This window comes from Chiloscyllium plagiosum, unplaced genomic scaffold (genome assembly GCF_037043375.1).
Source record: "Chiloscyllium plagiosum isolate Xiang-an unplaced genomic scaffold, Cpla_swu_hap1 HiC_scaffold_34, whole genome shotgun sequence".
Classification (NCBI taxonomy): domain Eukaryota; kingdom Metazoa; phylum Chordata; class Chondrichthyes; order Orectolobiformes; family Hemiscylliidae; genus Chiloscyllium; species Chiloscyllium plagiosum.
Genome location: NW_028270172.1, coordinates 19,530,476 through 19,544,390, shown reverse-complemented (window position 1 = coordinate 19,544,390; position 13,915 = coordinate 19,530,476). Strand labels below are relative to the sequence as shown.

General features: G+C 37.8%; 1 protein-coding gene across 1 annotated transcript in view; it reads right to left on the bottom strand.

The window, feature by feature from the left end:
* Nucleotides 1–13,915, bottom strand: part of gmds (GDP-mannose 4,6-dehydratase) — a 647,649-nt gene that overhangs the window by 105,061 nt on the left and 528,673 nt on the right. The window contains exon 8 of the mRNA XM_043719391.2: nucleotides 3,691–3,809. Coding sequence (XP_043575326.1) covers nucleotides 3,691–3,809 — 119 coding nt within the window. The remainder of the gene's footprint in view (nucleotides 1–3,690; nucleotides 3,810–13,915) is intronic.

Here is a 13,915-nt window from a genome sequence, read left to right as displayed (position 1 = left end):
CTTCAGTCCAACCTGTCCATGCCGACCAGATATCCCAACCCAATCTAGTCCCACCCGGTCCATATCCCTCCAAACCCTTCCTATTCATATACCCATCCAAATGCCTCTTAAATGCTGCAATTGTACCAGTCTCCACCACATCCTCTAGCAGCTCATTCCATCCAACAAACTGGGCATTTTGATGGTCTGCTTGGGATTTTATACATACTGGGATGGCTTCTGGCACAGTGGGGCGTGAGTATCGGTGGACTCTTCCCAATTAACTTCCATCAACAGAGAATTATGGTATTTCTTCTTCCTCAGGTAGGAGTCATGACAGCTAGAGATTGTTATTAGCTGAGTGTGCGGTGTGATGAAATTAGTGGTATTAGGGTCGAGTGGTTCACCTAATAGAATTAGACATTTGAAGGTGCATCCATTGAATTCATGAAAGTGGTCATAAGTCATTGAACCTTCTCAAGGCATCCAGGGTCTTAGCACTGGACTCTTGTATAAACTGTTCGCTCAGGTTTTTGCACTGTCTATTTAGACGATCTCATATCCTGCTGAGAAAACAAGATATCTCTCCTTTTCTCCCACTTGCACCAAAGTTTCCAGTGCAGCATCTATCCTTCTTCCCTGTTGCTCCATTAATCACTCCTCCTGCAGGTTAGAGGCTCTTCCCCAACCACTTCCAGACACTTTTTCCAGAACACACTTCCATTTTAACAGTGTGCTTAAGTGGTGCTTAAACCTGAACTGCATGGAGTCACTCAACAGCAGTTTCAACCTTGAACTGAATGCTACAATCATTTAAACTAACAGGGTATACAATGTTTGTCTGCTGTTGCATCACAACCTCCACTATTTTTTTCAGGGACTATCAAATTTTGTTTCTGTTTTATTCAGAGGCCTTTGCAATGACTGACTTTGAAGTTGCTGCTGAGAGATGGAAAATGGCAATATGAGGCAATTTGCCTTTCAAGGTCCCATTCTGCCACACTTGACCTGAGTTAAAAAAAAACTCATCCTTCATCAGGCAATTCCTCTTCCCCAAATACAGGGCAAAGAGAGTCACCACATTGGGAAATACAGGTGTGAACTCATCCACTACCATTCTATGGCACAGTGCCAACTGAAAAACATGATTTAAAAAAACAAAATGTTAAGAAGCTTTAGATAAAGCACCACAGTGTATCATTCATTATTGCCAGTAAAACATAACTGGCTGCTGTCATGAACCACAAAGGGTCTCAGGTTAAGAGAAGAGCAAATATGAAACGAGTAGAAACAATACTATTCTGTCCTTAGGCTAATCTACTAAATTTAACATCAACAGTGATTTGGGGCCATTAGGAGTTCAACTGTGTGCTTACATGTACGATGAGCACATCAAAGAAGTATGTTGTGCAGACCTGTCGGCCCCTGTTGAAGGTGGGATTAAACCACACAGTTTCATAGAAATAATAGCAAATACTCTGTGCATGAAAGAATGTTCAGCATTTGAGGAGTATCGATGGCTTATTGTGGTGAAAGTAACTAAAATAAAATGATTATATCTATTCAGTGACATTCTTAACGTATAAATGTTAAACATAAATATAAATGTAGCCATCTTTTTATCAAATTGCTTTTATGCGCATAGTCAATGTATTTCATGCACAAAGTAAATAGAACAATCCTGGCCATTAATCAAAGCGATGGCAGAAAGTACTTACTGTTCTAGTGAAAATAAAAATTGTGTGAGTGTACTTTGGGCAAGAGTAGCTTAGCTGTCCTCACACACACCCTTTCTGAGAATTGGGAGTCCATATGGCATGTATTTTAATAATGAGGCATGCGTAATTATAATGATTTTATATATAAAAAAAATTACATAAGCTAATTAAATTCTAACTAATCCATTTTGTATTGGTATTAGTTTAGTTCTGTCAACAAAGGAGCCTGCCCATGCATTAACTCCCACTGATTACGTTGCTAAAATAGCTTTATTGTTGCAGTGACAGAAGTTGTCGATCTGGAAACATGTAGAGTAACAATTTCGTCATGAAAATAATGAAACCAATTGCTGCATTGCAAACTCATGTGAATAACTCAACTATAACTGAAACGAAACAAATTTCAATGCGGATGGAGATAAATGATAGGTTACTGCTTTTCTACTGATCAAGCAAGGATTTATGAGTCCACACACTAAACTTTCAATGTTGGTGTTAATGATGCACTGTTTTCTTTTGTTAGGCATCAACATAAATTTAAGTGAAATTGCACAATTGCTGTATTGTCAGATACAAGTGGTAATAATCAAATGACTGCGAAACAGTCATGCCCATATATACGATCCACCCATATTTAAAAATAATCAAAATATTTGCAGTGTACTTTTGAGGTTTACCCAGGTCAATTTTTTTTCTCCTTTTACAAGCAGGGTAGCCCAGGGAACACCGGTGTTGATGAATGAGTTACAATATACAGACAGAATGATTTGAAAGTAAGCTACATCCCTGCTTCTAAAATTATGGTTGAAATATAGATTCACTGCACTTTATTATACACAATGGGAAACTAATATTTTAATCCTCCATGGTCTCCATATCTGAATAGTGACAACAAAACATTTTAACTAGTACTGATGAAGCAAATGCAAATAAATCTGCTGCTGCTCTTAACTCAAAGTATTTACTTTCTTCAAAGTAAAACCAAACTTGAAATTTAACTTTTTTTGTTAAGAACCAATGAATGAAAAACAATAAAGAGCTTCACTGTGCACTACTGGGAAATTAAATGCTGGGAGTTCAACTGAAGGACTCGACCTAATGGTCATCTTTCAATCTGAATAACTGTATTCAATTGCCTAATACAGCACATGGTACCATTTTTAATAGCTTAAATATATGGCTGCCTTGCACTTAAAAATGTGACTGCATAGGAACGACAAAATAACTATTAGTCAATTTGAATACAGTTCTCTAAAAAGAATTAATCAGAGGAAGCATGTGTGGAATGTTTTTTGCTTTTACTTCTGTGTAATCTATTCATGATTTGTATGCCATCACAATGATTTTCTTCATGTGAACTGCATAAAAAAAAACAGAAACAAACACTAATACCAAGCAAACAGACACCAAATCCAAGGAAAAAATCGTATTTTAAGGACCATTATGTCATATTAAGATTTCTGTGCCAACATAAAGGGCTAGTGACTGTATTACATGAAGTTTACAGAAATAAAAAGTTGTTCTTTCCCCATTAACAGAGATTACAGAGGAACCTTGATTATCCAAAGGACATGGGCAGGGGGTATTTCGTTTGGTTAATTGAATTCTGGATAATCGAATGCCAGATAACATGGTTTAGCCGAGCATAGGGACATTGCGATCTTGCTGGATAATCCGATATTTGGATAATCGAATACCGGGTAATCGAGGTCTCTCTGTAAATGCATCTAACATTGAATTATAATCCAAACAATTGTTTAAAGAACTGTCACTGCCTTCTCCTGTTAGGTGATGGAAAGAACATTTTGTAGACTCCACTTAATCATGCTAAGTGCTTAAAATTTTCATTCATTCCACTTCTACGTAGATTTTCACCAAGAATAGACTTCGAGCAATTTTAGAGATATTTGGCAACCCACAATAAATTATGAACTATTCACTTGTAAACCTGTATCTATGACTCAAACAGTTTGTAGCACATTTTCATACTCACACAATGGTTTTCTCAATGTGTTTGAAGGCTTTTTCAACAAATTCTCGAACACTGTGCACTTCTCCTGTAGCTATGATAAAATCCTCTGGTTCATCCTGTTGCACCATTAACCACATTGCCTGATAATAGGAGAGAAGAGATAGGAGTGAATCATCAATAATGGCCTTAGCAGAGGCTTAATTCACGTTCTCAGATTAAGATCACAGTACTTCGCATGAACAGGCAGTAGGGATATAAATTATAGTTACCAAAAATTGGACTCCGTTTAAAGAAATATCAGTGATAGATATATACAGAAATGCCAAATCTGATAGACATCACCACACTATGATTGATTCTTGGCTACTGGCATATGCATTGCATTTGAGTTGCCAACACTGAAAGATTTATCCTAATCTCAATTTCAATCTCAATCACACTCACGACTGTTTGCCCAATTCAGCTCTAACTTCATTTACAAATTTGCTGATTACACTACCGTAGTGGGTTGGATCTCAAAGAACACTGAGACAGAATACAGGAACAAGTTAGCTTCGTGACATGGTGTAAAGACAACAAAATCTCCCTCAACATCAGCAAAACAAAGGAGCTGGTCATTGACACCAGAGAGGGAAGTGCAGAACATGCCCATCTGTATCAATGGTGTTGAGGTGGAGGTAGTCAAGAGTTTCAAGTTCCTAGGGGTAAGTATCAAGAATGATCTATACTGGTCCATCCATGTCGACATTACAGTCAAGAAAGCACACCAATGTCTCTACTTCCTCAGAAGGCTAAACAATTCCGCATGTCCAAAATGATTCTTACCAATTTTTATTGATGCACCATAGAAAGCATCCTATCCAGATGCATCACTGTTCTACCCAAGACCATAAGAAATTACAGAGTTGTGAATGCAGCCCGAAAACCAGCCTTCTTTCCATTGATTCCATCTACACTTACTGCTGCCTCGGGAAAGCAACCAACATAATCAAAGACCCCCTCCCATCCCAGTTATACTCTCTTCCATTGGCGAAGATACAAAAGCTTGAAAACATATACCAAACAATTCAAGAACAGCTTCTTCCCCACTGTTGTCAGACTTATGAATGGACCTCTCATATATAACTCATCTTTCATTGCACTTTCTCTGTAGCTGTAACACTATATTCTGTATTCTGTTCTATTATTCTGATGTACTTACGGGAGGCATGATTTGTCTGGTTAACATGTAATACAATACTTTTCACTGTATCTTGGTACATGTGGCAATAATAAATCAAATCATATAATTTCATTTTACTTTGACTAATTGTAGGCATATTCTGAAGGAAAGAAAAAGAGAAAATGAGGAAACTCATCTTAGCTGATACAAACTCAGATCCCAGAACTCTGCAATAGCCCTCAAGCCCTGCATTGTTCAATATTGCAGCTAGCTTTGTACTACGTTTCATATAAAGCAGACTATAGGGGCTTCCTGCTAGTATTCTTCACCATTTGAAAAGCAGACTTGCTAGAATATGTCTAAGGTATAGCTATATTTTTTAATACTTCACATATGGGCCTTACCCCAAACCCCAAAAATGAACTGAGTAACTGGTGTTCTTGTGCCAAATATGCAACAAAATACTGCTTTGTATATGCTGTATTTTTTTGTTTATTTCTGTATAAAAGGTACCATTCAGTTTTCTAACATTCAGTGCCCAAAACTACTTCTGCTTTTTCATAAAAATTCTCTCTGCCTTCTTTTCATTTCCTGAGTAGGTAATTTGGGGTAAATAATTGCAAGCAAAAAAAATGCAATAATTCAAGTAAAATTTCAGATTTGCCATGATGAAACATGAAAGTTGACATTTTATCAATTACTGCCAACTGGAACTCAGAATCATAGATTATCGTGATTTCTATTATCACTCTACAGTTAGGTTATCCTGACCTGTACATCCGCCAAGAAATAAAGCATAAATATTTTACAGAGTTACACCTTAATATAAAATGTAAATGTTTGGGTCACATGAGAAATCCTAAACCTTCCAGGAGCACAAGTTATTCAAAGGTCTCCGGCGTTCAATTGGTAAAAATGTCTAAAATCTGTAAAATAAATCTATTACAGAAATAAAGTACAGGCAATAAATTGGATGAGAACACACTTATTAACACATGTATTCTACGACTGGGTTTTAAATAGCTAAGGAGCAAGTTTAAAGAATTATACAGATTTTATTCGATATTCAAATGCTTTAGGATGTTATGAGAACATGAAATCTGCTATAAAGTGCATGTATTTTTTCAAACTGTGTTAAAAGACAAATTTAAGACTAATGCTTGGAAGTTACTTTTCATGCAAAGGATGATTAATAAATTAATTTCTAGAGTGGGCACTGGAGTAATCTCTGCAATTATTTACGAAAGAACTGGGTCCTTGATCTGCATTTAGGAGGTGGTGCTAACTTTTGGGGAATGAAACATAGAACAGTACATACAGGGCCATGGTGGAGCAGAGGATAGGGCTGCTCAAGGTTAGGTTCTGAGTTTGGAATAGTCTGGGCTTGGTGGGAGGGGTGGGTGGGGTGTTGCTCCTGCACGGTCTAGAACACTGCTCAGCACAATTGGAGCAAACAAACCATTCCTTCTCCCCTCCAACACACTGAAGTCAGGGGCAAAAAGCTCTGATATGGGATTCTTAGCTGTTGCTGAAGATATTAATTAGGTCCACGAACGAAGCAAGTGACACCACTATTGCTGAGTTCACTGCAATTCATTGATAAGATCAGGGATTTAATGGAGGCTGCATTGCATTCCTGTATCCTCAGAAGGCTGCTCAGTGAACTGTTGGCTTAGCCAGTGCACTTCCTGGGGAGTCCCTCATTATCAGGTCCCCTGTGCCCAATCAAGGGGCTGAGCAGTGGGGGCTGCCCATTAAAAGCCACCCACTGCCCTTCTCTCCAAGTCAACTGCCCCTCTCTCTCACAACCCCCATCCTACTTTGGTCTGAGATCCGACTACGAACCTGGGTCTAATCGGACTGACAGAAACCTAGCCATGGAGTCATATGCAACACTTGCTTTTGAAACTTTTTTGATCTTTACAGATGAGTTCCAAAGAATGACTTAGAGATTTTATAAGATTCAGAAATCCACAAATAATATTGGATTAGGCAAGAACTACACTAAAGCCATTGGTTCATCTCCTATTTCCCAGTGAATTATTTAAGCAGTCTCAGTCAGAGACATAGATAACACACAACACAACACCACAAATCTTCATTGAAAAACGTAACTAACCTATGATTCTGTGACTTGTGAATTATCCCAATTCACTTATGGGATATTAGCTTACTGTTCATTGCAATTAATCTTCATTTGTCACATACAAAATTGCTATAAGTGTTACAATTTTATCCATATTTCTACACTTCTGTTGCAACAATTATTTCAAGCATTTCTGTTGCAGTACACAGAAATGTCTGAAATGAAAAACCATTAAAAAAGGTAACTATACTTTTAAATATGAGGAATTGTTTTTCAATGTGTGTGAAACTTTAAAACCTAAATTTTTGTATCTAACACATTTTGAAACAATGTCTTTCATAGGTCTGAATATTCTTGTGCAAGACACCTACAAGCAAGCAAGATTTACAAAAGAATCAAAAAATCCTTGAGGCATTTTTCTTTGCTTCATGATCCAGGAAAGAAGAATCACAAAATCCTTTGTTGCTTTATAATTTCTCCAAACAAACCAAGCTACTTGTTATTCCAGTTGAAGATGTTCCATCAATGCTTTTTGATAACCATAAGTTCAAACTGTATTTCATTTGTTTGCAATCATTCCCACCTCTCGTCTGCATCACAAATCATACATGGTCCTGGTACAGGACAACTTAAGAATGAACCCAGACAGCTATGACAGCTGCTGCAAGAAGGAGACCATTCAGCCCAGCGTGTCTGTAGCAGCTCTCTAAGCATTTTGGTATAGTGTCAAACTTATGCTTTTTCCATGCAACACTACACATTGTTCCACCTGCCATCACCACATTTCCAGACAGTGCATTCCCTAACTACTTGATGTATAATAAAGTTTCTCTCATCTCACATTTGTTCTTTTGCAAAACGTTTTAAAATTGTGTCTACTGATTCTTGATCCCATTCTAAGTGAGAACTGTTTTTCCCTATCCACTCTGTCCATAACTTCGGAAACTTCTGTGAGATCTCATCTTCTTTCCAAGGAAAACAGTCCCAAATCCTTTAATCTATTCTCGTAATTGAAGTTTATCAGTTCTGGAATCCTTATGAATCTCTTCTGCATTCCCTCCAAAGCATTCACATGCTTCCTAAAGTGACACCCCCCCCCCCCCCCAGAACTGTACACAATACTCTAGCTGAGGTCTAGACATTGTCCTTTCTAAGTTCAGTATAACCACCCTCCTCTTGTATTATGCCCTTATTAATGAAGCTAGAATACTGTATACTTTATTAAATGGTGTCTATGTTTGTTCTGCCACTTTCAATGCATTGCTGTTCTTGCACACCAGTTAGAATAGCATCCATTATACTATACTGTCTCTCTATACGTTTTGCACTGAAATATATCACCACACACTTCTCTGCATTGAACATCTATCACCTGTGTGCCCACTTCACCAATTTGTCAATGTCCTTCTGAAGGTCTACACTATTCTCCACACAACACTCCCAAATCTTGTATCATCCACAAACAGACCATCTTATTGTTTGGATACTCTCATGAATTATCAACATGCAGTACCATTTCAATAATCAAAATTAAATTTAATATTCGTTTACAATACCCATTTAATATACCTAAAAATATAATCATACATAAAATTCACAGTCCTTTACTTTATGCGTGTGTCATATGCAGAAGTTCTGGTTTTTTCACACATCAACGTAAGTACTTGAAATATGAAATGAATTACAGTAAATTACAATGGATAGAAATATCAATACAAATACTTCAATCGCTCATCGAGCAGTGACAGCCTGAACTTTGCACTGAAGCATCTGGCATGGGAATTGAATCCACAACCTTCTGACTCAGAGACAGCACTACTATTGAGATTCATCTAACATTACGATGTGGTCGAATTATACTTGGTTGTGATGTCCTGCATTATCAAGTTACGTCCCAATAGTTACTTTTAAGGCTCACATAAAGAATGCTCATGTAGGTGAGGTACTGGTCAAAAACGATCTATAAAAACAAATAATAGACAGCAATATGATGAGAAAGATTGTTAAATTTTATGCTGGCAATCATCTTGTTTTTGAAATAAATATATTCTTTTAGAAAATGTGACAAATATTTTTAATTAATGTCAGTACTTAAAAAGTCTTTGTTCAGTTTTTCAGGTCTGCACAATTATCATGGGTGCATTCTGCCTGCAGATGACAAATCTACAAGCTACTTAATAGCTGCAATAAGAATTCTGATTTTTCTACTTCTGCAGGCTAGAATTTGACCTCATCAGGCCCTTGACCTTCCAATTTCTAGGTATTTCCTTTAGTAGTTCCCATCATCCAGGACTTCAGGCATTAAACTGTGCTGTTGGAGGGGGGGGGGGTGGAGGGGGGGGGGGTGCTCCCACAGTTTTCAGTTTATTTATCATTACTGAATGGTTTACTGGTTTTAACAGGAGAGACGCTTTGTTTAAACTTCTACAGAGGATAATTAATGGTTATTGACTGGTAAATGAAGAACAGGTGACAGGCCAAATCAGAAGAAAAACGATCTTGTGTTGTAGCGTGATAATGGCTTAGTAATTGCTGCAAAGCTGAGGCTTATTGCATCCCATCATAATGCCAGATCATGCCCAGAACACAAAGGCCTCTGTGTGAAAGGTATTCAACCTTCCACATCCTTACACATCTGCTCAGTTGATTTGGTCCATTTATTCTCTGATGGGCTGCATAACGGAGGCAAAAGTTCACTCATTCCCACCTTCCTGCTCACACTCTGTCACATGACATTCGACACTGTGACTTCAAGTGCACCTTTGTCTTTTCACAAAGTGTGCACTTGTATCAGTGATAAATTGTGTCATTATTCCAGAGCTTGGCTTGTTGATCAGTTTTAAGTTCTTTATATTCAAATATTAATGTTGTAACTTTTGTTAGAAAAGCATCATTCTCAATGCAATACAGATGGCCAGATGCAAGTACCTTGCAGTAGAAATTCTAGTGTTTTTGAATTGTATCTTTGCATAATCAGCCATCCACCCTAGCCTTTTATTTCTCCACAAATTATTAATTATTAAATGTGAATATTGAGAGACCTGGACGGTGGAAAGAAAAATTCTTCCAAACTGCTCCTGCAATTGTGGTGATGAAACAGAGGCAGCTCCAAATCAATTACCAGCCAGAAAAGGCATTTTATAGAATCACTCATTGCAGAAGGTTGATATTCAGTCACTGTGACTCTGCTAGCTGTTTGAAAGAACCATCCAATTAATCCTGTTCTCCAGTTCTTTCTCCACGGCTCTACAATTTTTAATTCCGTTTCTAGCATTTATCCACTTCCCTTCTAAGAGTGAGAATGGAATGTGCTTGCACAACCCTTCTAGTCATTGCATTCAATACCATACCAACTCACTGTACAACTTGATCCCCCCTTAGTTTACCTCTGGTTCCTTACCTAATTACCTTACGTCTGTGTATTCTGGTTACTGATCTTTCTCCACTGGTAACAATTTCTCCTTATTTATTTGATCAAATCAGTTCATGGGTTTGAACATCTCTTATCAAATCTCAACTTAATCCTTTCTGCTCCAGCTTTCTCAGTCTCTTCCATGTAGTTGCAGTCTTTCATCTCTAGTACCATTTTAGGAAATAACCTCTGCGCTCGATCTAAGACCCCATTAAAATGTAGTGGTCTGAATTTGACACAATAATACAGCTAGAGTCAACCATTATAAAGAATTCACAGCAATTTCCTTGTTTGTGTACTCCATGGGAGCAATTTTTAAACACCTCCAAGTTGCATGTGAATTTGAGGTACAATTTTGGTTCCACTAACATTTTGGACAAGACACCATCTTGGCAAAGGATGTGAAGCACATCTAGGGAATGGCTACCTGACGGACTTTCAAGAGGATGATTGCTGTTTAAATTGCCTACTGGAGATTATTGAAAAAGCTGCAGAGATTTTGGTGATCAACTCTTACAGGGATGTTTTTATGGAACAATGTTAATAACTGTCAATATCTATCAGCATTTATCCGAGAAATTTTCTGAGGACATCATCTAAAAAGCTAAGTGCTGAGGGACACTACTTTATTGGAGTCACCAGATGAAATGGAGTGCTTGATTACCGATATCTTTGCAGAGATCTCTTTTGGTTTGTAAGAGGAATGTGAATAGGACATAAAGCTGCAGGAAAGGGGGGAAGAAGAGGGTGACATGGTTCTAGCCTCTTTGTGAGTATGGGACATCTCTCTTCCTCTAGATTTCCTCCAGAATCTCCAGCGCTGTGTTGCAAAACACATGTTCCCTTACCCTTGGCTTTTGAGCCATATGGAAACCTACCACATTATGTTTGCCAGCTTACTTCGTACTTTTACTGGAAGTGAGTTCTTGGAGCACTGCTCAATGCAAATTGCTTCTAATCTGCATACAAGTGCTAACCTGCAGGTGAGTCTTTTGGAACCTGCAGGCAAGTTCAAATGATGGGAATCAGGAATTAGGACCACAATTTCTATTAACAGGAATGACAAATGGGAACAAAAATAATAGCTGACAATCTTAATGGCAGCTGAAAGAGTTAGCATATTTCACTGTTCAATTACATAAGCTTACTTGGATACCCAGCGTGGGACAGGAAGGAACAGAGAGAATAAGCATGGAAAAATAGCAACAAGTAGAATCAAAGATGGAGAAAATAGTAAAAAAGCAAATAAATGAATTAACAGCACAAATAGAGGTTAATGGGTATGATCTGATAGCCATTGCAGAGACATGGTTAAAAGGAGATCAAAGCTGGGAGGTTAATCCTCAGGGTATATGATTTTTCAAAACGATAGACAGAAAGGAAAGAGTGGTGAGGAACCTTTGTTAGTACAAGATGGAGTAAGTATGATAAAAAGGAATGATCATAGTTTGGAAGATGTAGAAATCACATCGGTGGTGGTAAGAAATAACAAGAGGAAGAAGGCACTGAGTGGAGTAGTGAATAGACCTCCAAACAGTACTTAGAATGTAGGACAGAAAATAAATCAGGAGATAATGAGGCATGCAAATAAAAGAGAGTACAGTAATCATGCGTAACTTTAACCTTTGTTTGTATAGGTAGCGATGAGGAAGAATTCACACAGTATATTTGAGAGAGACTGCTAGAATAATATGGACCTAACCATGTATCAGGCTATTTTTCAACAGGTAATGTGTAATGCGGCACGTTTAATAAATGATCTCAGAGTAAAGGTTTCCCAAGAAAACAGTGAACACAACATGGGAGAGTTTAGCATTCAGATTGAGAGGGAGGAACTTGGGTTGGAAACAACAGCACTAAGTTTAATTAAGGGCAATTAGAAAGGTATAGGACAGAATTGCCTGGAGTGGACTGGTAAAGAGTTTAGTAGAAATGGCAGTTGAGGAACAATGACTGACATTTAAGAAAATAATTAATGGCTTATAACAGATATGCTCCAGTGAGGAAGGAGGATATTAGGAAGGGAATAAGCTAGCCATGGTTAACCCAGGATGTTGAAAATAAAATCAAATTGAAAGAAAAAAACACGCAGTGTGGCAAAGATTAGTGGTCAGCCAGAAGATTGGGAAAGTTTTAAAAACCAACAAAAGATGTTCAAAAGTGGAGAAAATAAACTTTGAATATAAAGTATTAAAGTGGACCAGAAGAGCTTCTTCAAATGAATAAAAAGGAAGAAAGAAACCAAAGTGAACATGGGCCCTTAGAAAATGAGGGAAAATTAATGGAAAACCAGGAAATGCCAGAGGAATTGAATATATATTTTGAATCAGTCTTCGTGGTGGAACACACTAATTGCAATCCAAGAAGGGCTGGTGGGCGGGGCGGTTGCAGTGGTGAATAAATACAATAACTATCACTACAGAAAATATACTATGGAAACTAATTTGGCTAAAGACCAGTAAGTTTCCTGCACGTGATAAGTTGCATTTTAGGTTATTAAAGGAAGCAGCTGCAGAGTTGGTGTGAGCACTAGCAATTATCTTTCAAGAATCCTTAGATTCTGAAAAGTCCCAGAGGCTTAGAAATCTGCCAAGGTAACATCCTCATTCAAAAAGGAAAGGAAACAAAAACAGATAATCATAGGCTATGGATTTATGTTTGGGTTTCTTGGGTTGGTGATGTAATTTCTTGTGGTTATGTCATTTCCTGTCCTGGTGGTAGATGGGTCTAACTCGATGTGTTTGTTGATAGAGTTCTGATTGGAATGCTATGCTTCTAGGAATTCTCGTGCGTGTCTCTGTTTGGCTTATTGTAGGATGGATACGTTGTCCCAGTTGAAGTGGTGTCCTGCCTTATTTGTATGCAAGGATACTAGTGAGAGAGAGTCATGTCGTTTTGTGGCTAGTTGATATTCATGTATCCTGGCGGCTAGTTTTCTGCCTGTTTCTCCAATGTAGTGTTTGTTACAGTTCTTGCACGTATTTTATAGATGACATTAATTTTGCTAGTGCTACTAAAACAGCAGCTAATGAACTTGAATGACCCTATATGGACAACAAGCAAAACTAATGTCATTTAGTGTTTTGCCCAGAGGCCCACTGAAGATGTTACCTGGTAGGGTGATGAAATGTCTGGAAATGAACCTTCCAGCTCACGAGCAAACCTACATCCAGAACCTCAACCTGAGCTACAAATCTTCTCAAAACTCGGTCATCATAGGCCAGTTATGGCTTACCATCTGTTATTGGTAAAATGTTACAGTCTATTATAAAGGATGGATTAACAAAGCATTTAGGAATACATAACATAGTCAGAATCAGTATGGCTTCATGAAGAGGAAGTCATGCCTGACAAATTTATTAGAACCCTTTCTAAGAGATAATAAGTAGGATAGACAAAGGATAACCAACAGGTGTAATTATATTTGCAGTTCCAAAAGGCGTTTGATAAGGTACGGCATGTTAAACTACAGTATAAGGTAAGAGTCCATGATGTTGAGAGCATGGATAGAGGGTTGGCTAAATAACTGAAGACATATGTTTGTATAAGGGAGGGGTACCCACGGAGTGCTATAGGAATCGGTGCT